General features: G+C 34.5%; 1 protein-coding gene across 1 annotated transcript in view; it reads right to left on the bottom strand.

Moving 5' to 3' along the window:
• Positions 1–24,156, bottom strand: part of RSPO2 (R-spondin 2) — a 163,058-nt gene that overhangs the window by 76,294 nt on the left and 62,608 nt on the right. The window contains exon 3 of the mRNA XM_081070225.1: positions 3,266–3,454. Within this exon, the coding sequence (XP_080926351.1) occupies positions 3,266–3,454 (189 nt within the window). The remainder of the gene's footprint in view (positions 1–3,265; positions 3,455–24,156) is intronic.

Here is a 24,156-nt window from a genome sequence, read left to right as displayed (position 1 = left end):
ATATTTAATGACACGAAAAAAATGTTCAGAATTCGTCAAATTAAAACAGGTTATAAAACAGAAAAATGATACATTTGTAAGGAGAGAAAGACATAAATATTCACAGAAACAAAATGTCAAGAATAGAAGCCAAACTGTTAACTTTTATTATCCTCAAGTAGTGTTTCTTTGTTTATTTTTGCTGGTGCTTTTTTCCTATGGTTTATTGCTTTCTAATCTTTCCACAAGGAATATGTATGACAATTTTCAAAATTAAGCTTTTTTATGTAAATTAGTTTATCAATGAATGAGAAAGAACATACGAGAGAAATATCAGTTAACAGCATCAGAGACAAGGGCAGCTCTTAGCATCTACCAGTGTATATTACTTTTTCACAGTATGCTTCAAATGATTATGGAATTGGTTTTTATAAGCATGTTTGAATTTCATAAGATCCATACTGTATGGAGCAAGAAGCTAACCTTAGCCAATATTTCATCAAGCTAGTCTTCCTTTGTAAGAAAGATATTGCTCTAAAATTGGAATCTTACTCTAGTGATTAGGAAGCAGATGAGAAAGCTTCACTTAAAGAATTTTTTTAAAGCTATTTTTGCTGAAAGTGTAATTTTCTTCTCTACTGTTGAGCAATAATCTCTTAACAAAAAAGTGGATACGATTTCAGATTCTCAGTGTATGACAGCTTTTCCACTTGAAATCTGTCTCATCCTCTGAACAGAATACAAATAACAATGCAATATACACAAACTATCTATGAAAAAAACATGAATCATTAGTATGAAAGAACCATGGTCATCCAAAGTCACATACTGAGAATTAAGAAATCATTTCCCACTTTCACTTTGCTTCACAGGAGTCCTATTAATAAGCACTTCCTGCTTGTACCAGATAAGTAATGATTTCCTCTTGATGAGTAAAACTACAACATTGATTACATTTCACTTACAATAAGTACAGTCATCACAAAACCATTCTCACATGGAGATTTTCTTTTCAAGGCTGATTTACTGTCACTGTTCTACTTCTGAGAAAAGGGATCTTTAGCCAAAATGTGCATGTTAACCCCTGCCTGGGAACATCTCTCTAAGACCCTGTTGATACACTATGTGGTATTGTTGAGTGACCATCCATACCAGCTTTTCTAGGACAGTCCTGGTTTATACCAAATGCCCCTACACAGTTATTAATAGCACGCCCTTTCACTCCCCAATGTCCCAGGTTGAGTGACACATCATATGGTCACACTATCGTCCATACACAGTATGTAAAATGCTGGGCCTAGAACTTGGAATCAATGCCTGGAACCATCTATATACTTACTTAATCTCTCTTGTGCACTGATAGCCTGAAATGGAAAACCACACAGAACATTCATGGACTCAAATCCTCCCATGGGTGGTCTAAAGCAATCTGAGTAGGAATCTGTTTCAAGATGGACCCATCCTTCTATTGAAGTTCAAAAACTATGAGAGACAAATTACTAGGTAGCCCAAATCATTTACCTTAAAGATAAGGTAGATATTTGCAAAAATTAGCCAGTCTATTGATACTTGTTGGGAGTTGTGCCCCTCTAGTTATTAATCTAAAAGTTTCCGTGAAATGGAAGTAGATCCAAATTTCCTCTGAGCCTAATATTTCTATCTTTGCTAATGGCAAAAATATTCACCCACTCACCTTAGCTAGAAATCTTAGGATCAAATTTGATTCCCTCTCTCTTCACTCTGTGAAATTAGTTACTAAGTCCCATTGGTTGTATTTTAAGAGTCTCTGGAATTCATTATCCACAGCCCTTTCATCAGAACACTATTTCTATTTTGCAATTGTTACAGTAGTATTTCTCTACTTTCCATTCCTCTCTAATTTATCTCCCTGACTTCTGCTAGAATCATTTTAAATAAAGCAATTTGTTTAGTCCACTCCTGCTCAAAACCCCCAGATAACATCCAGACTTTTTCACATGATACTCAAGACCTTCATCAATCGCACCCCAGCCTCCCTTTCCATTAAGCACGTACTACTCAATGGTTCTTATCCAGAGATGGTACTGCTTTCCTAGGAACTGTTTGGAAACATTCAGGGACATTTTTGCTTGTCACAGTGATTTGAGAGCAGAAAAGACATTTAACGAGCACAGATGAAAGACTATTAACTGTCCAACAATATAGAACAAGTTGCCTTGCCAAAATGTCAATAGCGCTTCAGATGAGACTTGTTCCCTGAACATATTTTTACACATGTGTAAAATCTATTCTAGATTCCTTCTTTCTAGAATCTATTTTAACCACCTTCCACTAGTTCTGCCTTCTTCCAAAATAATATTGTCATTGGATGATGCAATTCAGATTTTCTTCTTATCCAAAGACGTCAGCTGTTTTAATAGTCATATATACAGTGTATTAATGAGAGATAATTAAATCACTCCCATAATACTGCCTGCCTATTTATTAGCACTTAGTGTACTGAATTATGATTACACTTCTTACCCATCTGTCATTTCACCCCAGGTTCCCCTTTTCCTTATCCCCTCTATCTCCTAAAATTGGAACTCCTTAAATAAAGGGACAGACCTTTGGTAGCTCACTGATTTCTTTAAATTCCAATTTCTACTATTTACCTAGTATTCTATGAACAATATTTGGATTAAAAGATGAAAAATCGTACCTGCATTCCTATGTATATATGTAAGAATGCCATTCTTAAATAGGCTTTTTTTGTAGGTTACACTTAAAACTCAAAATACTTTGAAATAAACTAAATATTTTAGTTACATCTTTTATTGGTAACGGTGCTTTAGAGAACTCTAAAATGCATGAATTAAATTACAGATTAAACTATACAAGGTATTACAAACTCAGGTAAAAGAGGATAAAGAAGCTAAGACACTGTGGTAAACTGGAGAGACTATTCCCAGTTAAACAAGTATTTAAATTCTTTTCTTTTCTTACTTTTTTTTTTTTTGTAAGTGGTGAGTAAGTATGCCTTACAAAGATCTGCCTAACAAGCTTGTGTTTGAGATGTTTGTTATGAAAAGTACTTAGATAATTTAAGAAAAAAGAGTAAATGTGTGAATACAATATAATTCTCTACAAAGATAAACTAAAAGTGTTATCTCACCCCACTCAATGTTTTTAAGTTTAAGCTTAGATTATTTTCTGTGGCACATTAAAAATATGCCCCTTTTTTTTTCCAGTGAAAAATTTCGACCTAGCTCCCCCTAAGTTGAATAAACAATAAAACAGGGTAGACAAAAGTAAGACAGTTGCTCACTGGCACATCTGTTCATATCTGGGGCTCGGTGTCCGTAGTAACCTGATGGGCAGGAGTGCAGGCACTCTCCATACTGGCGCATGCCTTCTCTTCGAAGAAAGAAGAACAGCTTCTGTTGACATCGGCTGCACCCATTGTCCTTTGAACAAGACAAGCAACCTTTGCAAATAGGATTGGATACATAACTAGCTGTAAAAGAAAAGAAAAAACATGTTTAAATATGAATATGATCAGGCTTTGGTCAATATGACATGCTGAGAAGACAGGTATTTCTTGTTCTTTTATTTTAATCACGTAGAGAAGCTAAACGAAATATCTTCTGCCACCCCCGAGAAAAATGATTAATACACAACCAAACTTAGAAACAAACAGGCAACTCAGAGGCAGAGTTGAGGCCAGAAGCTCAAACTGAATAGGTCGTGGAGATGTTAGACCGGACAGAGCTAGACTTCATGGCAGAGTCCGAATCCAGACCAAGAAAAACTCACGTAAAGAGTTGACACTTGGCTCTCCTTATGTAGGCTGGACTCTTGAGGGCTGTTTGTCTATGAAATAAGTACTAGAAGTCCCCACTCCTACTGGCCGGAGAAGAGGATTCCAACCCTGGATTACCATCATTGAAGGGGTGAGTGAGCACAGGAGAGAGAAAATACAACCCATGAGAAATAAGTACTCCAAATCTGCAAGCCATCCAAGCATGGGATCCAAGTTTAAATTATCAGTGTAGTAAGGAGTCCCTGTGTCAAGAGGATAACATAAAAACTTGTCCAAATCCAGGAAAACCCACAAATTAAAAAATATGAAACTACCTTAAACTTTTTACAATCCAGAGACCTGGGACTTTCAAGGGAAACTACCTTAACATCAAAATGAACAAATCACCTCCATGAGGAACAGTCATCAGTCTCAGTGAGAGAGAGATTTCACATCTAAAGAATCAGAAACAAGAGAACAATCTGAAAGAGACTTTTAAATGACTATTTTTAGAATATTTAAAGCGATAAAATAAGGACTAGAAATCACATAGGAGGAAGCAGTATTACATAAGTAATGTGCAAAAATTAGAAAGAAATGAAAATTCTAAAATTGAAAAAATTCTATAACTGGAATACACATAGATTTGAAGACTGTAGCACAAAACAAGATAAAGATGAAAAGGTGAAAAAGGTAAGGATAGATAAGAAAAACATTAAAAAGTTCCAATACATGATTATTAGGTGTTGCAGAATCAAATAAAGAAAATGAGTAACATAATATTCAAAGTGATCATGGCTAGTTTCCAGAATTAAAGAAAGATAAGAGTTCTTAAATGAAAAATTCAGAGACCTGAGTAGATCAGAAAAAACAAGTCTGCATCTGAACACGGCATATTTATACTAAAGAAAGAAGTCAAACTAGAGATAAATAGCAGATTGTCTGGAAAGGAATAAAAAGTTGATTTCTAGCAGACTTCTCATCAGAAACACTAAGTGGTAGATGTGGAATATTATCTTCAACATGATGAGGAAAAATTATTAAACTATGATTCTATAAGCAATTAAATGACAGTTTAAGGATGAGGACAAAATAAAGATATTTTCAGCCAAAATAAAGCCAAAGGACTTATTAATCAGAAACACTCACTGAATGAAAAAACTGTATATATTGGGGAAAATAAAATGGAATCCAGTAGGAAGTAGAATGTAATAAGCAATAGTGATCAAACCACTTGAGAAATATGTTGGTATAGCTATAAAAGTACCAATTTAAAAAATAATGATTAATTCCCAGGGTTTAAAAACAATACATATTTTATATTCAACAGCAATAACAAAGGAAGATTCGAGGGAAGTCAAAGTTAAAGCATTCAAAATTTCTTCATTATGTGTAAGGAAGACCAATATAAATTAAATGTTGTTAAGTTAAACTTGCTAAACCTCTAGAATGCAACTATAAAAAAGTAATATATAACTTCTAAACCAGATGTAACATATAATTTCTAAGCCAGCTACAAACAGATGTAATAAATGTATAAAATATGAGTAGAAGGAAACAATCTAAATATCCATGAATAGAAGAATAGATAAATTGTGATATATTCATAGAATTTTAATGATAAAAATGAAACTCATACATTGTGTTCAGCAAAAGAAGACAGACCTCCCCGCCCCCCCCCCCAAAAAAAAGACTGTTCCAATAATTCTATTTATGTTGATGTCAGGGACATGTAAACCTAATCTATGGTGATAGAAATTAGAACACTAAATGCCTTTGAGGGTTGAGGACTGATTGGAAAGGGGCACAATGGAATTTTTGGCAGGTATATTAGTTCCTAAGACTATTAACAAATTACCACAACATGGTGGCTTAAACAACAGGAATTTATTGTCTCAGTCCTGTAGACTACCATGTTTCCCCAAAAATAAGACCTAGTGACACCATCAGCTTGTATGCGTCTTTTGGAGCAAAAATTAATGAGACCTGGTCTTATTTTAATATAAGACCGGGTATAATATAATATAATATAATATAATACCCAGTCTTATATAAGACCCGGTCTTATAATAATATATAATATAATATAATTATAATATAATATATTATATATATATATATAATATATTATATATAAATAATATAAGACCAGGTCTTATATTAATTTTTGCTCCAAAAGACGCATTAGAGCTGATGGTCCAGCTAGGTCTTGTTTTCGGGAAAACAGTAGAAGTCTGAAATCAAGGGGTCAGCAGGAACATGCTTCTTCTGAAGTCCCAAGGAAAGAATGCTTCCTTGCCTCTTCTAGTAGCCCCAGGTGTTCCTTGGCTTGTAGCATCATAACTCCAATCTTCTTTCTTTGTTGTTGTTTTGTTTTTCATTTATTAAAGTTTATTGGGGTGACAATGGTTAGTAAAGTTACATAGGTTTCAAGCATACAACCGTGTAATTCATCCTCTATATATCACATTGTGTGTTCACCACTGAGTCAGTTCCCTTTCCATAACTATATATTTGATCTCATTTACCCTTATCTATTACTCCCCTCCCCCCTTACCCTTGGTAACCACTAAACTATTGTCTATGTCTATAAGTTTTTGTTTCTTTGTTTGTCTTCTTCCTTTGTTGCTTTCAGTTTTATATCCCACATATCAGTGAAATCATATGCTTCTTGACTTTTTCTGACTTATTTTGCTTAGCATGATGATCTCAAGATCCATCCATGTTGTCGCAAATAGCACCATTTCATCTTTTCTTACGGCAGAGTAGTATTCCATTGTGTATATATACCAGATCTTCTTCACCCAATCATCTGTTGAAGGACACTTTGGTTGTTTCCAAGTGTTGGCCACTGCAAATAAAGCTCCAACCTTCTTCTCTATGTAACTCTGTGTCCTTTTCGGTTTCTGATAAAGACATTGTGATTGGACTCAGGGCCCACCTTAATCCAGTATTATCCCATATTCATCTTTACCTTAATTATATTTGCAAAACCACTATCTTCGAATAAGATCATATTCTGAGGTGCCAGATGGACACGAATTCGGGGGTGGGAGGTACTATTTAACGTTACTATAGGAGATGAGGGAAATGTTCTAATCTGAATTGGATATTGGGTACACAAATGTATACATTTGCAAAACTTAAACTGTGCATTTAAGGCCTGTGTATTTATTTTTATAAATAATGTATATAATTTAAAAGTAAATGATATCTCAATTTTCCAAAGAAAAAAATTGGATAGGAAGGCCATACAATAACTTCAGGATAATGTAGTCCCTTATAATCACATCTCTTTTGAAGATTTATAAACTATATTGGATGGTCAACTTTAAGACATTCTTTACTTTATGTTTAAAACTAAAAAACAGAAATGTCCTATTAGAGAGACAATGGGGGAATAGTACTAAGTAAATACTGAAATAGCATCTGAAAATGGATATATGAGCTTTATGAAATGCACCACACCTGGTAATAAAAAAAGGGTAACTTAAAAGAAAAAAAATACTGTTTCCAGTTCTAGTATAAAATTCATCAATTATACAATCTTAAATCCCACTATAATTTCCAACATGTGAAAAATTCATTTAATTTTTAGTTATCACTATACCAAGCAAAGTCATAAATATAACAAAAGCATGTAAGATCACACTGACTTCATTTTATTGGGTTAACCCACAAAAGAAAGAAATGAGAGAAAGAATAGAAAACTCATCAATTATTGAAACTTTTGGCTTTGAGACTATATCCTGTTTGCCCTATACCTAACCTTTATTGCATAAACAACTAGTATCAAGCAATGAGTATTCAGGCTAGCAGCTATACAACAAAGTACACTGTATATTACATCCTTCCTTTACTTATAATGCTTCAACATCCAATACATTTGCAGCTACATGTAGCAGGTCCATATAGATTTCAGTTCCACAAGATGCTCTCCCCACTTCGACCCTGATTTGGTCTTACAGTTTCTCTTCCAGAGAGATCCCAAAACCAGGACTTAGTCTACCTTTCAGAGAAGGGACCAAAGAAGAATCAAGGCACTTGGGACCAGGATCAGGGCCACTAAGATCTTGAATTGGCCATTAAGATTGATTTTTTCCCATCTATTCCAAGACTGTGTTCTATCAACTCTTCAACCGCTTCTATCTTCATATTGAATCTATTTCGTGGACATTCCCCTGCTTGTAAACCCATCTATGCTTCCTAAATGATTTCTCATTTACTACCTTATTTTCTTAAATCTGTAATAATGGAAAAAAAAAATTCAGATGAAAAATCACCTCCTCAGCTGTAATTCCTAATAAAATTTTGGACAACTTGCCAAATATTCCTTTATATATATGTAAATATGTATATATATATATATGTAAATATATGTAATATGTAATTTGTATAATTGTGATCATAATTTACATGCAATATCATAACTTGCTCAATTTCAGTTAAGTTGTGAACATCTTTTCATAGCAATGAACCAGACAAATATCACTCTCATATTTTTTTAAAGTATCAGTTGTATCCATTCCCCCTCTACTACCACCCATTCAATTATCCTCGACACTGATTTTACAAAGACTACAACCAGTTGTGTTTTTTTTTCTTACATTTTTTTTAATTTATTGGGGTAACAATTGTTAGTAAAATTACATAGATTTCAGGTGTACAATTCTGTATTATATCATCTATAAATCCCATTGTGTGTTTACCACCCAGAGTCAGTTCTCCTTCCATCACCATATATTTGATCACCAGTTTTCTAATCTTCAGCTCAAGACCTCATTCTCAATTTCTGGTCCTCACATCTCCTGGGTCAAAGTTTTCTTCTTCCTCCAACTTTCATGATAATATCCTCTGCTACAGACGTAATACCAGCCCTCACTCTTGTGAGTTCCATTAATATTTTCATAGCTCAGGCCCTTATTACTTTGTGCTTAGACAATTATGGCACCCCAAACCCACAACCACTTCTCTCTACTTCACTCTACATTCTAGCGTTCCATCAATTGTCCTGCTTTTATACGCATCGTAGGATTTCTGTTACACCTTACTCTGATGAGATCATTATGATTTAAAAGCATTCACACATAGCTGACTGACAATAAGCCTATACTACTTACAATTTCCCCAGCTGCCTTCTGAAGGGGTTTTATTCTGATATTGTTATCAGTGTCCTGAACAGGACGCAAGCACTGAGCATGTAAGTTTCAAAAACTGGGATACAATTCAGCTTCTCTGGGCAAGAAAGGGGTAAAAATTGGGGAGAGGAGTGGGTAGGGTGCAGAAAGCTAAGTGAGAGAAACAGAACAGGGAATATCCAGCAGCTGTAGGATGGATGAAATGGTTTTGGAAGTAGAGATGGTGACTGGGGAGAACCCAACTCATTTTAATTTTCAAGTTTACCTAAGAATAGAACCCACTTTAAAACTCCCTTGCTGCAATGTTCAGATATGTTTTCCTGTGGCGTGCACTATCAACTACAAAGATGTTTTATATGGCACACTGTAAGATTCTGCAATAAAATTTTTATGTCATCAATGCTATTAAATTCTAATGTATCTATACTTAAAAATACTTTTGAGTATTTTTTGCTAAACTTCAATATAATGGTAAATTTATTACTATATAACCAAGGTTTAAAATAAAAATAATATTACTTATGTACAAAGCAGCTCAAAATGTTATTTAATGCATAAAATAGTCAAAATATCAACCTTTTATTTTCTGTGGATTTTTGACACATTTTGCAAAAAAAAAAAAAAAAACACCTTGCAATCAATTAACGCAATGAAAGAGTTAAGCACAAAGACCCTATGGCATAATATTTGGAGAAGTAATTTATGACTCTTTTGTGAAAAAGGAAGCCCTTAAATATTAAGGAACAAGAAGGAGACTAAGCCAAGCACCGGGGTCGCTGGCTGGAGCTGCGTCAAAGGCCGCCCCACACGGCGGAGCCCTCAGCAACATGTCTAAGAGTAGTATGCTGACTGCCTTCTGCTCCTCAATTTAACTACAGATTTGAAAATGCAATATCAAGGTTATCTAAATCCCTAACTAAGCTTCATCAGTGAAAAAAGAATTTGGAAGATTTACATACATAGCAGCAGGGTTTAAGAAGGCTGTCTGTACCACAGTCATCACGAACTAAAGCTGAAGCAATACTTCCATTCAGTTCAAAAGTTAACTCGAGATCTCTTTATCATCATAAATCACACTCCCTAGTAAAAAGTAGGAAGAAAAGAGAATTACAGAACTAAGAGAATCAATGTAAAGTGAAGGCTTTCTGTTTTGTTTTGTTTTGTTTTGATGAATCAGATGCTAACTTTCATCTTGACCACAGTCAGCAAATTATTCTCTATATTTTTTAAAGGTATCCTTAAAGCATTAAAAGCATTGCTTTATTTACTTGAACCTCAACCGACTTAATGAAAATGAATTTAGGCAAGCATTACCTGAGTTCCTATCTTAGATATCTTGATAACCCTACACATGAGGAATTCTCTTAAACAAAAGTTATGTGAGCCACACCCAACCTAAGTGCTCTCTCTTCCTTCCCCCCATCTTCTTTAGTCATAAGAGTGCTCCTCAAGAGTACATATAATTTTTGCAATTTGAAGTTTCATGTCCCCAACCTCAAATATTGACTTTTCAGTTTCATTAACTATTGTCCAGTGTCTACTATGCTAGTAGCTTCTATGTTGGAAATCAACAGCTTAACAATTTAACAAAAATTTCTCCATCCGTTAGGTGGTGACTACACCAATCTCTGTATCTAAAGTCAGGCAAACATAGACCTTTAAACGTGACTAATTTATTTTGTCAGGATCTTAATAAGGCAAATGGCTCTGTCTACTGCTTTGAGATTTAATTCAAGTGTGCAGGTGAATAAACAGATCTTAATTCCCAGCTCTGATGACCACGTTTATTTGCTCTCTCTCTGTAAGCTTCAACTTTTCCTACCCTAAAGCCTGCTGAGATCCACAGCCTCATCATTCCAACCAAAATACTTTTCTACAACTAGACCCACCCAAAATTCTAAAGATGAAATATATCACATAAAAGATGAAAAATCCTCAAAAAGGTGTCAGTGGTATTAACACAAATATACACATATCTCCTTGACAGGGAAAGGAATATGTGGATATAAAAAACGAGAAAATCATGAGGGAGAAACCAGGTAACAATACCTATATCACAAACAAGTATATCAAGAGGAAAGAACAGTGTAAGTGGAACTCTTTATCTTGGAGTCTACTTATTTGATTTGTGTTTCTTTTAAATTGCAAATTAAGTTTTGTTTTCTAGGAATTCTGGTATTTTAAGTTTGATCTTTTGTTAAATCAAATTCAGTTATTCACACTTTATCCCATAAAGCATTTTGTGTAGGTGTTGAATGCCCATCTGTTTCTAATACACTCATAACACTTTTTTAAAGAGCTCCCCTGTTTCTGGAGTTAGCCCTTGCCAAGTAAGAAGAAATCTAAATTCCTTCTAGGTGAAGGCATTCATTTCTGACAAAAGGTACAGACTTCTAATTTTAAAAACAATGGGCTATTTGCATCTTAGCCTCACTCCATATTTGCTAATTAAATAATGTTCCAAGTTCAACAGAATTTTAATTGACAATAACTATTAAATATTTCATTGATCAAAAACCTATCACAAAATTGCTAATATTTATCTCTGCCCAATCCTAGATTTGATACACATATTTAAAAAACAGAAACCCTATCTCTGGTACCAATAACAGGAATTTGCATGTCGGATCCTATACAAATCAAGCTGGGCATAGATCCTTCCACTAGAGCTTGGCAATACTGGGATTTAAAAAATCCTGTCATCATGAGTACTACCAAGCTCAAACTCAACTGAGCAATCAAGATCATGAATTAAGAAGCCACAAAATTCATGACCTAAATGAAAAATGCCTATCTTAAGGTACTTTCCTTAGTTTTACATTACATTATAAGCATTTATACAAAATATCACCACAACACATGTAATCTGATCTTTGATACAAACACAACAAATTTTATGCTCTAGATATTCACCATTATACTCATCATGCCGTAGACAGAAATGTTAACATTAAAAATGTTAAAAAAACCCATATTTATTGGCTGCCTGAAAAAAGTTATTATTTGATCATTAATAACAACATTTATCCACCTAAAATATGTTAATTAGGAATGAAAAACTGGATATATCTATATCTCCAGATGTAGTCCTTGGGAAAATAATATTTCTAAAAATGTATAAGCTCCCAAAAATATGGAAATCACCTCTGGAGATGAATGTTCTTAATGACTTCAGGATTAAAGGTCTTTAATCAGATGATTTTGCTTCTCTTATCCGAGTATGTATCTCACTGTACAAAGCTCAAATAAAGCTACTAGGAGATAATAAAATATGAAGGAAGAGAACAGAGTCTCTGATTTATGTTTTCACCCAGAAAGTGCTAATATCTTCCACAACAAAACCATGAAGAATATTATTGTAATTGTAGGCTTCTAATTACTCTGCAGTGCCAGCACCATTTGAGCCCTAATCTTCATAGATTGGCACCTCAGAAGTACATTTACAATCACTTAAATTAATTATGGCCATAGTGTGGCTCCCTGGGTAGGGTGTATTTTACACAGCACAGGGAAGCAGAAAGCCTTCTATAAGGCATGTCATGTGTGCTCCAAGTCTGCCTTCACTGAGGTATCACAGGGAAGCCCAGAATACTCAATAACTGCAGGTCAAAGAAAGAAGATGCACCAAGATATGGCTGCAAAATAAATGTGTCTGGAGTCTCACAGGGGTGTGTTTGAGGGCACAACAGACCAATCTAGAACATGGTAAACACAGTCTCCTCACTTAAACAAGTCACAGACATCATTAACATTCAAGACAGTCTGCAAAATGGGAGGAGAATGAAAGCGTGTACCAAAGTGAACAATAACTAGTCATTGGAGAAAAAAATAACTTTGGTTCAACGCTTTTTACCATGAAACAAAACAGTATCCCTTCACCATATTTCACCCAAAATGTAAGCAGCTGAAGCAGATGTGGGTTGCACATCTGGTGGTGGGAGCCATAGATTTCCCAAGAGAGCTTCTGAATGCACATTGTCACAATGCAAGGTACCTAAGTACTTTTTTATCATCATCCATCAGGTCCAGAACCTCAGGGCTGAAGCACCACAGAGGGGGAAGCTCAAGGTATGCTAACGGTAGCACTCTGACATGCCAGTTCTATGCACTGACCAAGGGTCAGTCATATTCCAGCCTTTGCCAGAGTGAGAAGCTCAAGTAGAACATAAGAATTCACATGAATTAAATGGGATTTAGAAATTCTCTAGAAATGTGTTTCCAAAACTTCCATTAAGACATAAAGTCAAATAAAAAAACAAGACACACATTCAAAAAAGTATGTATAGACCCTGATAAAAAATTAAAACCATGAGCCCTCGGTTTAGCACATAAAATTCCCTAAATGACGACATGGTGAAATATCTCCCATAATTGACACTCACTTTGGAAGCCAAGCCCTATAAGAATTATTGCTTTTCCCCCCTCCTATAAACTGACACAAAAATCTTAATGAATATCCCTATGCTAGATGTTAATTCTGACAGGTTACGGAGGAAAAAAAAAAGTATATTTAATGGTCAGAACACACTCATCCCAAAACTAAGCTATTAAAGTGGGCATGATATGCCACTAGAATCAAAAGCTCTTCAGCTTCTACAAGTGCTACCACTAATAACACTAATTAGTTAATGAAGTCAGAAAAATAAAAGATGGTTTGGGACTACTCATTTTCCCAAAGATATACGATGTTTTGAAACAAGGGAAGAAACACATCTTATGTTGTATAAAATAAGCCACCTGTTTGAATCTGTGAGAGAGAAAACAATTCACTCCACAAAACTATTCTAATGCCAAAAGAACAGTAAGCTTATAGTTAGGATGCGTGCGACCCTATAAGTCATAGCTAGAATCTGCTGTGTCGTACATATTATTCATGCCAAGTGTTGACTTGGGCTGTTACAACATAGTTAAAAGATCCTGTGGAAATGTTGACAGACTGTTGGTGCTAACGGTAACTCCAACATGAACAGATCTAAATATATATATTTATGAAGATTGTGAAACCACCACTTTCACAGGGTTCCATGCTTACACAAGGAGATAATCCAATTAATTAAATCCAAAAAAAACTGCTCACAGAGCCAGATTTTTATTCCATAAAGTACTTAAATATTCCTTATACTAACAGTTTCAAAATACTTTCGCATACTTCCTAAATACTCTAACATTAGTGCCATCGTGTCTGACCTATCCAACTGCGTGTAGGAAAACATCTCCCCTTCCTCCCTACCCAAAAAGTAAATTGTTTTATTTGAAAAGGGAGGAGGCATAGGATGGAGTCTATTCAACATATATTCCCATCATGTACAAGTTATTTGACCATCCCTCATATACCACCTGCCTCCTAAAATAGAAATTAATTTGCCAACTTCTGCTTATTCCACTACTTCCATTTTACAACAGTAAGGGGAAAGCAAACTGGATGGCTTAGTTGGTGTCATAAACACAGCCCTGAAGAAAAATCAGTGTCAGAACTAACCAGATTAAAGACTCCATGTGTTTTAGATGTGGAAATTTCCATTGGTCAGACCACTGTGTTTTAAAATTGAGAATGAACACTGTTAGCTGCACTGTCCTAGACAAAGTTTTCTTCAAAGATAATAAAAAAATATTTTAAGTGGCTTTAATGAAAAACACACTGACAAACCCCTAGGGTTGACAAACATTATTATGCAACAATTATTCATGAATATACTGTGATGCAAAAAAAAGTGAAAGCTTTATTCTGCACATCATACTGTTGGTAAAATATCACATACATTAAAAATAAGAAAGATGCATTATTAAATCGCCATGGCTACACAGTATTATTTCTCAATATTGTTTTTAATTCAATCATCTACATTTAACATGTATAAACAGTTTGTTTTAACATTCTTTGTTGATTGGCTAACTTCATAGCGTTCCATACCTTAGACCCCATTTGAAATCTAGCTGCTTAGCCATTCTTATTCTAAGAAAGTTCAGTCTATTCAGAACAAGGAGAAATGAAAAAGAGGAAAGTCAAAATGGGGGGCAAAAGAAAAGAAAATGAACGTTGACGAATATGCTACATGACTAATTGCAGGCTACGTGCTTTCATACTTTTTGAAAGTAATGCTTATTAGTCATAATTTCTGTTTATCGAAGTGAATAAACAGAACAGAGAGTTTAAGAAACCTTTCCAAGGTCATACAGTTTGTTAGTGACAAATTTGAATCAAGGTCTGACCTCTGATTTCGAAAGCCATGCTTTCCATGTCTCCATTAAAAGCTCTATGTATAACACCTAGAGAAAAAAAAAATGAACTATACCATGACTAAAACTATGGGAACTTCTTTTCAAATTAGGCTGTACCCTTGTAATTTGCTCACTGCCCCTTTGTTCTGTTTTCAGCTACAGCAAAATAATCAAAGTTACTTGAGTACTAAGAGTACTATACTAATTCTTTCCTAACATAACTGGGACTATACGAAGTCTCATAAACAAAACCAAGATGTCATCCATAAACACACTTCAGAATAAAACAGCTGATAGATACAAAAAAGGATAAGAGGGGAAATTGAGTTACAGGTTACAGGAAACTAAGCAACTGGCAGAAGTTAAAGAGAAGTCTTCAGAATTATAAACGGAAAGCTTTTAACTGTTTGCGCATACAGCAAAAGGCCAGCACTTTTTAAATAGGGATCTCTACTTGACAAGTTCAAAGAAAAAAATCACCCCGAAACCATGCAATTTCCTGCAAATGGGCCACTCTCCTCACTGACTTTGAAGACAGATCCTGTCCTAGCCAAGCGGCCTTTGAAGTAACACAGCAAGCATACCTATATAATTAGAAAGGCAGGGTAAGCCATCCAAATGATCAAAACTAGACTTTAAAGATGCGTAAAGGGGGGCGGGGAGGGTATGGACTGACAGACTGACACAAAGAAGAGAAACCTCTTCTGGACTTATTTGGAGAGTAATTTGCCACTGCTCACTGACCACGATTCTCCTCCACTGCCTCCAAGCCTTAGAAGCCAAAAGCAAACTACATATATGTTAATGGAACACTGAATAGTGTTTGGTCACTTTCGAAAAGTGGCAAAACTATATGTATATGTGTATAGAGACACAAATGTGTATACAGACATGTGTGTGCAGAGACATAGATGTATGTGTATATATATATGTATATATGTATATGTATATATACACATACATATATTTGTGCATACAAATATATACATATATTTTTCTGAACCATTTGAGTGTAAGTTACAGACATCATGCTCTTTTATCTTTAAATTCGTCACTGTTCACTATGTTTTTCCCAAACACAAGGGCATTGTCTTGTATCAGCCATATTGATACAATACTACTTTCTAATCCACAGTCCATATTCAATTATTCCAATAACATCCTTTATGTCTATTTTTGTCCTAGACTAGAATGCCATCTAAGATTATGCACTGCATAGGTTGTGCTCTCTCTTTAGTATCCTTTAATCTGGAGACTAACAGATTAGTTCCTCTTTCATGAGCTTGACAGTTTGGAAGAAAACAGGTCAGTTATTCACAAAATGTCTATTTGGGTTTGTCTAATATTCTGTCATGATTGGTCATGTATTTTAGGGATAATGTATGAAGTGATGTTTTGTCCTTTTTGGGGGCACATCAAGTGGCAGATCAATTTAGCTGCAATATTGGTGATGTTAACTTTGATCTCTTTGTTAGGATAGTGTTCGCTAGGTTTCTACACTGTAAAGTCACGCTTTTCCTCTATAATGTGATTTTTGATTATATACAGTAAGACTGTATAAACATCTTGTTCTTCATCAAACTTCCACACACTCGTTTTGGCACCAATGATGAGTCTTACCTAAATTAACTATTATTCTGATGGTTACCAAGGTGATTTTCTAACGTCATTCTTTATTCATTAATTAGAGAGCATTCTAGTGTTAAGAAGACCTCGCACTTCTCCCTCATTTGTTATCTGCTTGTTTTTTTAGATCAGCAAGGAATGACGGATTTTGCCTAGTGGACTATAATCTGTTACTGTATTTAACACTCAACTTATCCTAGACTTGTTCAGTAAGAACACTTCAAGGTGCTGTGGTTTCGAAATTATATTTTATGTGCATGGTAGTAAGTGCTTAGAGAAGTGAGAGCGGGGATCTAAATTATTCTGGAAGATCTAATAGGTAGTAATATGAGCTGGTTCTCAAAGAGAAAGCAGGAGTTTGCCAGTTGGAGGAGGGTATCCCAAGGAGAAAGAGTAATATATGCACTGATGTACACACAGTGTTGAGGATAACAAAGACAAGAAATTCAGCATGTCTGATAAATCTTGGCCAGCTTATTGACAATTCATCTTTCAGACAACGGCAAAAACAACAAACGGAAGCCACTCAGTACTTAACTTGGATGGAGGAAGAATTTGTTGAGAATACGAAAATTATGATGTTACCATGGGATTTTTAAGAGTAGAACACATAAACTGTGACCCTAGAAGTATAATCTAAGACTTTAAGAATGTATATTTTTTTAAAGTTTGGAAAGAAACAGGTTTGGGTTTGCAGCCAATGTTTCTAAATTAGAATAGAAGAATGAGTCATATACAAACTAACCTCGTTATTTTTTTTTTAAATTGTAATTCCCCCTCCTTTCTCTATGTATCATTACCTATATCTTTATCTCTATCTATATACACATAGATATGTACATAGAGAAATATATGGAAATATACATACATACATACATACATACAGTTTTGGTAAACTATCTGAAAGTAAATTGCAGACATTACAATACTTCACGCTAAATTCTTCAACACGCATCTTCACAAAACAAGGACATTTTCAGACCTCCGAAATTTAACACAACTAAGATAATATTACTATTATTCTGTCTGTATTCATACTTTTTCAGCTATCCCCAAAATGTTCTATTTATCCATCTATTTAGAAACAATACAAGGACTGTGCATTGCATTTGGTTAGTTTCTTTAGTTCTTTTAATTTGGAATGCCTCCCCCACTATTTTTTTTTCTGTCTTTACATTGAGATTTTTAGAGTGCTGGCCAGTTGTCTTGTAGAACAGCCTACAATCTGTATTTGAATAACTGTAGTTGCATAATTAGACTCACCATTTTGCCATCATTAATATGATAATTTAATTCATGCAAGGTTCATCATCATCCTAACACCAAAAGGTGAAAGTATATTGGGAAAAAAGTATCACCTATGATATTACTTAATTATTTATAATTAAATTATTAATTAAATTATTAATTAAAAATAAAAGGGGAAGTTTGCCTTTATGATGAAGAAAGCTGGCCAAATTCCATTAACTAAATGATCAAAGTAAGCATCACCAAGAATGGGACAAACTGTACCATGTACCTCCTGATGTGATGAAATGCGAAGCACATACTTGTATAGCATTCTTCTCAATAAAAAGAGACAGTAGAGAGATTACGAGGTTTTTATTTCTGCTCAATATACGAGCCAATCATTAGCCTCTATACACAGGCTTGTATGTATGCACGCAACACACATACACTGCAAAGGAGTGGGGGAAATCAGCTATTTTCTGAGAAAAACAGTTCATCATTGAGGTATACACCGTATTTTGCTGTGTATAATGTGCTCCCGTGTATAATGCACACCGACGTTTTGGGCCCAAACTTTCAGGGGAAAAAATCTTTCATTTTAATTCAAATACTTATTTGTTTTTAGTATTATAAAGGAATTTTAGCATTTATTTTTTAACATATTATGGTACAAGAAATTTTATGTACTGGTAACAAATTTACGATATTTACGCAACTTAGAAGGCCAAGAACTCATCATTGCAAGTTCGTTGTAAATTCAACAAAAACAATTATCCTATTCTAGGGTATTATTTTTGCATACAGATATCATAATTGATTCCTAGAGTTACATTTAACTCATAAGCATAGATAAAAGAATTAAAAACATGTATATAGCTATGGAATTAGTCCTACCCATGTATGGTGAGCATCCTTATTTTTCCCTCACAAATTTGGGCAAAAAATTGTGCATTATACATAGCAAAATACAGTAAGCATTTCTAGGTCCATAAAATATGGTTATGTACTACATAGCCTGGGGGAAAGGGGGTACTATTCACATATGTAGAGCAGTTCTGCCTAGAAAGAATATAAAGCAGATGATCCAACTAATGACCATGAATCCTAATGTAGTCTGTAGAAGTATTTTGTTTCTTCAAACCCACACCATATGTTTCCCTCTAAAATTTTTTAATAGAAATCCAGATTCCTTGCTTTTTCTTTAATAATCAGATGGTATAGCCCACATTCCTGTTTGATAACCATTGACCGGAGCCGCCTCCATTACACAGACATGCGCTATTTCGGTTCATCACTCTCCATGGTCAAGCATGTGACCCACCTCACTCACAGAAGTAGCCACCTGGCCTCTGAGGATCACCTTCCACAAAGGAGACGAGACTAATAGAGTTCATGTTGTGATGAACTACATTTTTCTAACATCTAATTCACTTACTGAAAGGTTTATGTCATCTTACAAATCAATGCATCCTTTTCCACTGTGAATTAATAATTACAAGACGATAGATTTTTCACTGTAGCCCAGTACAGACCAGTTGTCACAAAGAAAAATAGATGTTATATAAGTAATGTCAATGAAAAACAAAATTAGATTCAAGTATTTAACCATATAAACATTTAAATGTACCCAGATTTCATGCATATATAATACAAAAAAATGGATAAGAAAACAAGACCACTTGTCAAATGGTTTATCCATTAAAGTCTAGACACACAAAAAATGCAAATTAAAATAAGGAGTCAATTTCACCATATACTGAGGTTTAGGAGATTGATAATTACGAACTATTAGTAAGCATTTAGGAAATGGGCATCTCATATACTGCTAGTGGTAATGTAAATTAGTACAAATCTTCTAGAGTATAATTTGGCAATTTGCACTTTTCCTTTGACTTATTAATGTCACTTTTAGGAATCATGCAGAAAGAGTTGGAAAAATACATTAAAAATATACAATTTACATCACAGCATTAATTTTAATACTGAAAAGATAGTAAACAGCCAAAAATGACCATCGATAGAATATCGAACAATTTATATTAGATTTAAAATATTGACTTTAAAGTTAATTTATTATACACAGCAATGTTAGTTAACATATAAGGAAGACTGTTTCCATATAAAACAATGTTGGAAAAGGCAGATTATAAAAACAATGTAGTACCCTATTTTTATATTTTTTAAAAAACATACATATTATGTGTAATGATATAATATTTTGGAGTTTTAACTAATTTTATATTTTAAATTCATTTTTATCACACATAAGAAAAAGCTACAGGAGGTTATCGCCACCAAACCAGTATTACAAGAAATGTTAGAGGAACTTCAAGAAGAAAAAAAATAAAAAATGTGAATAAAGTAGCAATAACTATATATTTATTAATAATTACCTGAAATGTAAATGGATTAAATATGCTAACCAAAAGATATATAGAAGCTGAATGGATAAGAAAACACGACCTTTACATATGCTGCCTACCAGAGACTCACTTCAGACCAAAAGACACACACAGACTGAAAGTACAGGGATGGAGAAAGGTATTTCATGAAAATGGGGGGAGGAGGGAGGAAGCTAGGGTAGCAATACTTACACCAGACAAAATGGACTTTAAAACAAAGGCTGTAACAAGAGACAAAGAAGGACCCAGTAATTTCACTTCTGGGTATTTTTATCTGAAGAAATTCAAAACACTAATTCGAAAAGATGGATGATGCATCCATATGTTCATTACAGCATTATTTACAATAGCCATGTTACAGAAGCAACCTAAGTGTCCATGTATAGATGAATGGATAAAGAATTCGTACATGTATACAAGGAAATATTATTCAGCCATCTGCAACAAGAAATCTTGCCATCTGCAACAACATAGATGGACATCTGCAACAACATATAGGGTATTATGCTAAGTGAAATAAGTCCGATAGAGAAAGACAAATACCATATGATTTCACTTAAATGTGGAATCCAAAAACGAACAAACAAAACAGAAACAAACTCATGCATACAAAGAACATTTTGATAGTTGCCAGATTGGGGGTGGAGGGATAAATGAAAAAGGGGAAGGGATTAAGAAGTACAAATTGGCAATTATAAAATAGTCACAGGGATGTAAAGTACAGCATAGGGAACATAGTCAATAATATTGTAACAATTATGTATGGTATCAGATGGGTACTAGTAGATTTATCAAGGCGATCACTTCATAAGTTATATAAATGTCTAATCACTATGTTGTACACATGAAACTAATGTAATGTATGTCAACTGCAATTGATAAATAAAAAATTATGTTTAAAAAATAAAAAATAAAAATTCATTTTTAGTCCTTAGCTTTTTCTTCAAACATTCAAGCAAAATTCACTGGCTCAGGGGAGTGTTTCTCAAAGAAGTACAAATGGCCACATTTTCCGTTTCCAAATGGAATTTTAAAACACTTGGAAGAGACAAAAACCTTCCCTTTCCTTTAACTTTATTGTGTTATAAGAAACTGAGTTTTGAGTTATCAGAAAGCAGAGACACAAAAGTCACAGAGCAAAACGTTTCGGTCATAAATAAGCATGAAGGAAATTATTTGCTTTGACAAGATAAAGACCCCATGAATTGGGAGGTAGGGAGAAGAGAACACTCAGGTTAGGTTGAGTACATCTCTACAAAGGGACCTGCGCCCTCACCTTAGGGGAATAATGGTGGGACAAAACAATATTCATATCCTGTCCTGTTAAGTTTGGGAATCAGACCAAAAGATATCTGCAAAAACCTAGCAGTGTGAAGGTGTGCCCCTCCAGACACTCACAGCAGCAGAAGGGGCTACAAGGGAGTGAAGCATTCTGCGAAAAAAGAGCTTGAGAAGTCCTCTCAAGTCCAAAGCAGTCTAGGAGACCATTCCCAAAACCTCACATTCTGAGAAGAGTTCAGATGTAGCTAAGAAAGATCACAGACCAGGGATGGCCTCACAGTCAGGACAGAAGATACATGGACAGACGAACAGAGCCCTCGTGAATTCATTTCATGGCAAGGGATATGCTGGGCTAGACATGGAAAATGAACAATCACAACACACAACTGTGGAAAGTGGCATCAGTCTGAAGGTCCTACATTGCTTCCCTTTTCCTGACAAACTTAATGCAAACCCTGCTGAGAGAGGGGTGGGGGAAGAAGAAGGGAAAGGCAGAGCACATCTGGGCATGAAAATGGAAAAACACTTAATTGACAAAGTATATGAATTTACCAGGATTAATTTTCCACTACGAAGAGGAACAAAGCCTCAAGATAGACACTAAATTCAAGTTTGGAAAATAAAGTGACTTTGTTGCACCCCCTGGGTATATATCTTAGGACATTTCCACCTTCTGTATACACACAAGAAAAATATCTTTAAGAAATAAATGCAAAAACGCTAGCAGTGGTTAATGCAAAGAAGTAGAATGAGTTGATCTTTTTCTTTACAGTCTTTAGCACTTATAAACATCTTGTAATGAACTTATATTACTTTTTAAATAGAAAACAAAGCTATTTCGGATATAAAAGATAAATGACAATTATTGTGCCTTAAAATGTTTTAAAGAAATTAAAGAATAATTTGATTTTTACAATAATTTTGATGCCAAAGAACAATGGACCATTTCTCTCCATTTCTTGGTTTTTACTTTAAGTTACTAGTTACCAGAGTTTCACATACGAAATTGAGAAAAAAACTTAACTTACATCAGTGATTTACCTGTAAGAACAAAGCAGGACATGTGCCGTTTGAACCATATACACTAAATGCACAAGCTCATCCATGCAGTCTAAAATAATTGGCCAGGGAAGAGTTACTGTCTCTTTAAAAAATACATAAAATCCTAATTTGCTTAAAATACACACAGGAACCCAAAGGCCTTAATAACCTTAATTATAATTTCCTCCAAGTAGAACATTCATAAACCTTAAATCCCTTTACTGAATTTTATTGCCAGTAATTAGGCAAAGTACACAGAACTGAAAGAGTGTGTGTACATGTGTAAGTGTGTGTTTAAATTTAATAGAATCAAGAAACATTTGTGTCACTTAGTCCCCATTTTTCAATACAGAATAGAAACATTTAAGAAGGAAAAAGAAGAGACATGGGAAGAATTCAGAATAGGTGGAAAAGAAGGAATTTCTACATTAGTTCAACATCCAAATATAGTATTCAGATCCTGTTCATATAAATGATTTTAATTATTCCTTAAACTTTCCAAAAATATATTTAGTGGGAAAGCTGAAACCAAGATTGGTTTATAAAACTACTGTGCTACATTAGCCAAGTGTGCAAATGTGCACTAGGCAAAATGAGGTCCATCCCTGCAGCTTCACCTGGAAGCAGAATCTCAGGCCTCAGCCCATACCTACCGAATCCAAATCCTTATTAAAACAAGATCTCCAAGCAATTCTTACACATTGTTTAAAGGCATTCAGATCAAAATTTTAAATGTAGTGCCACCTCCCCCCAAAAAAGTAATAAGGAAAATAGATCTCTGTACCAGAGAACACTAAAATTAAATTTATGCCTTCCTATACATAGATTAAAATCAAATCAAGAGGGAATTTTATACTCTTATTTCTACCATAAAAACCAAAAGTCATAATTGAAGTACATCTTTCCATTTTATTCTCTCAATCTTAAACTGCAAATTGAAAATGGGTAGATGTTCAAGAGAAATACCAAGGATAGATTAATTTCCTAAGGTTATTATTTGACCCTATTCAACCTACAGTATGGGAAACTACTAGGTCACAAAGCACTATCATAGTCAAGTACAGGCTACATGATAATGACATTCCCCAAAAGTTGAAAAATGAGCTTTAAGAGGATTCTATATAAAGGAGAATTAACAAAGATTAGGGAATATAAATTAAAGTTTTCAAGTTTTCATTCATTGCAATTTGCAACCCTCATATTGGAATTTACCCTAAATTGACAACCCACACAAATCTGGCATACATCAGAGTATAATGGGTCTTGCCACATTGGATTACACTCATGATTTTTCCTGTCCAGGATTCTGATGATGGCACCAAGGGACATGCTGTGGGAAGAATGGCTGTTCTTTGATGTCAACCTCAAAGGTTAGGAGTGTACCCAAAACATCCTAGTTCCCTATAATAACCCATTATGGATCTGTTACCCACAAATTTAGTTCAATCACTTTTGAGATTATTTATATTTTCCACCCCTA

Source organism: Rhinolophus hipposideros (assembly GCF_964194185.1).
Source record: "Rhinolophus hipposideros genome assembly, chromosome: 13".
NCBI lineage: Eukaryota > Metazoa > Chordata > Mammalia > Chiroptera > Rhinolophidae > Rhinolophus > Rhinolophus hipposideros.
This window is presented reverse-complemented; position numbering and strand designations above follow the sequence as displayed.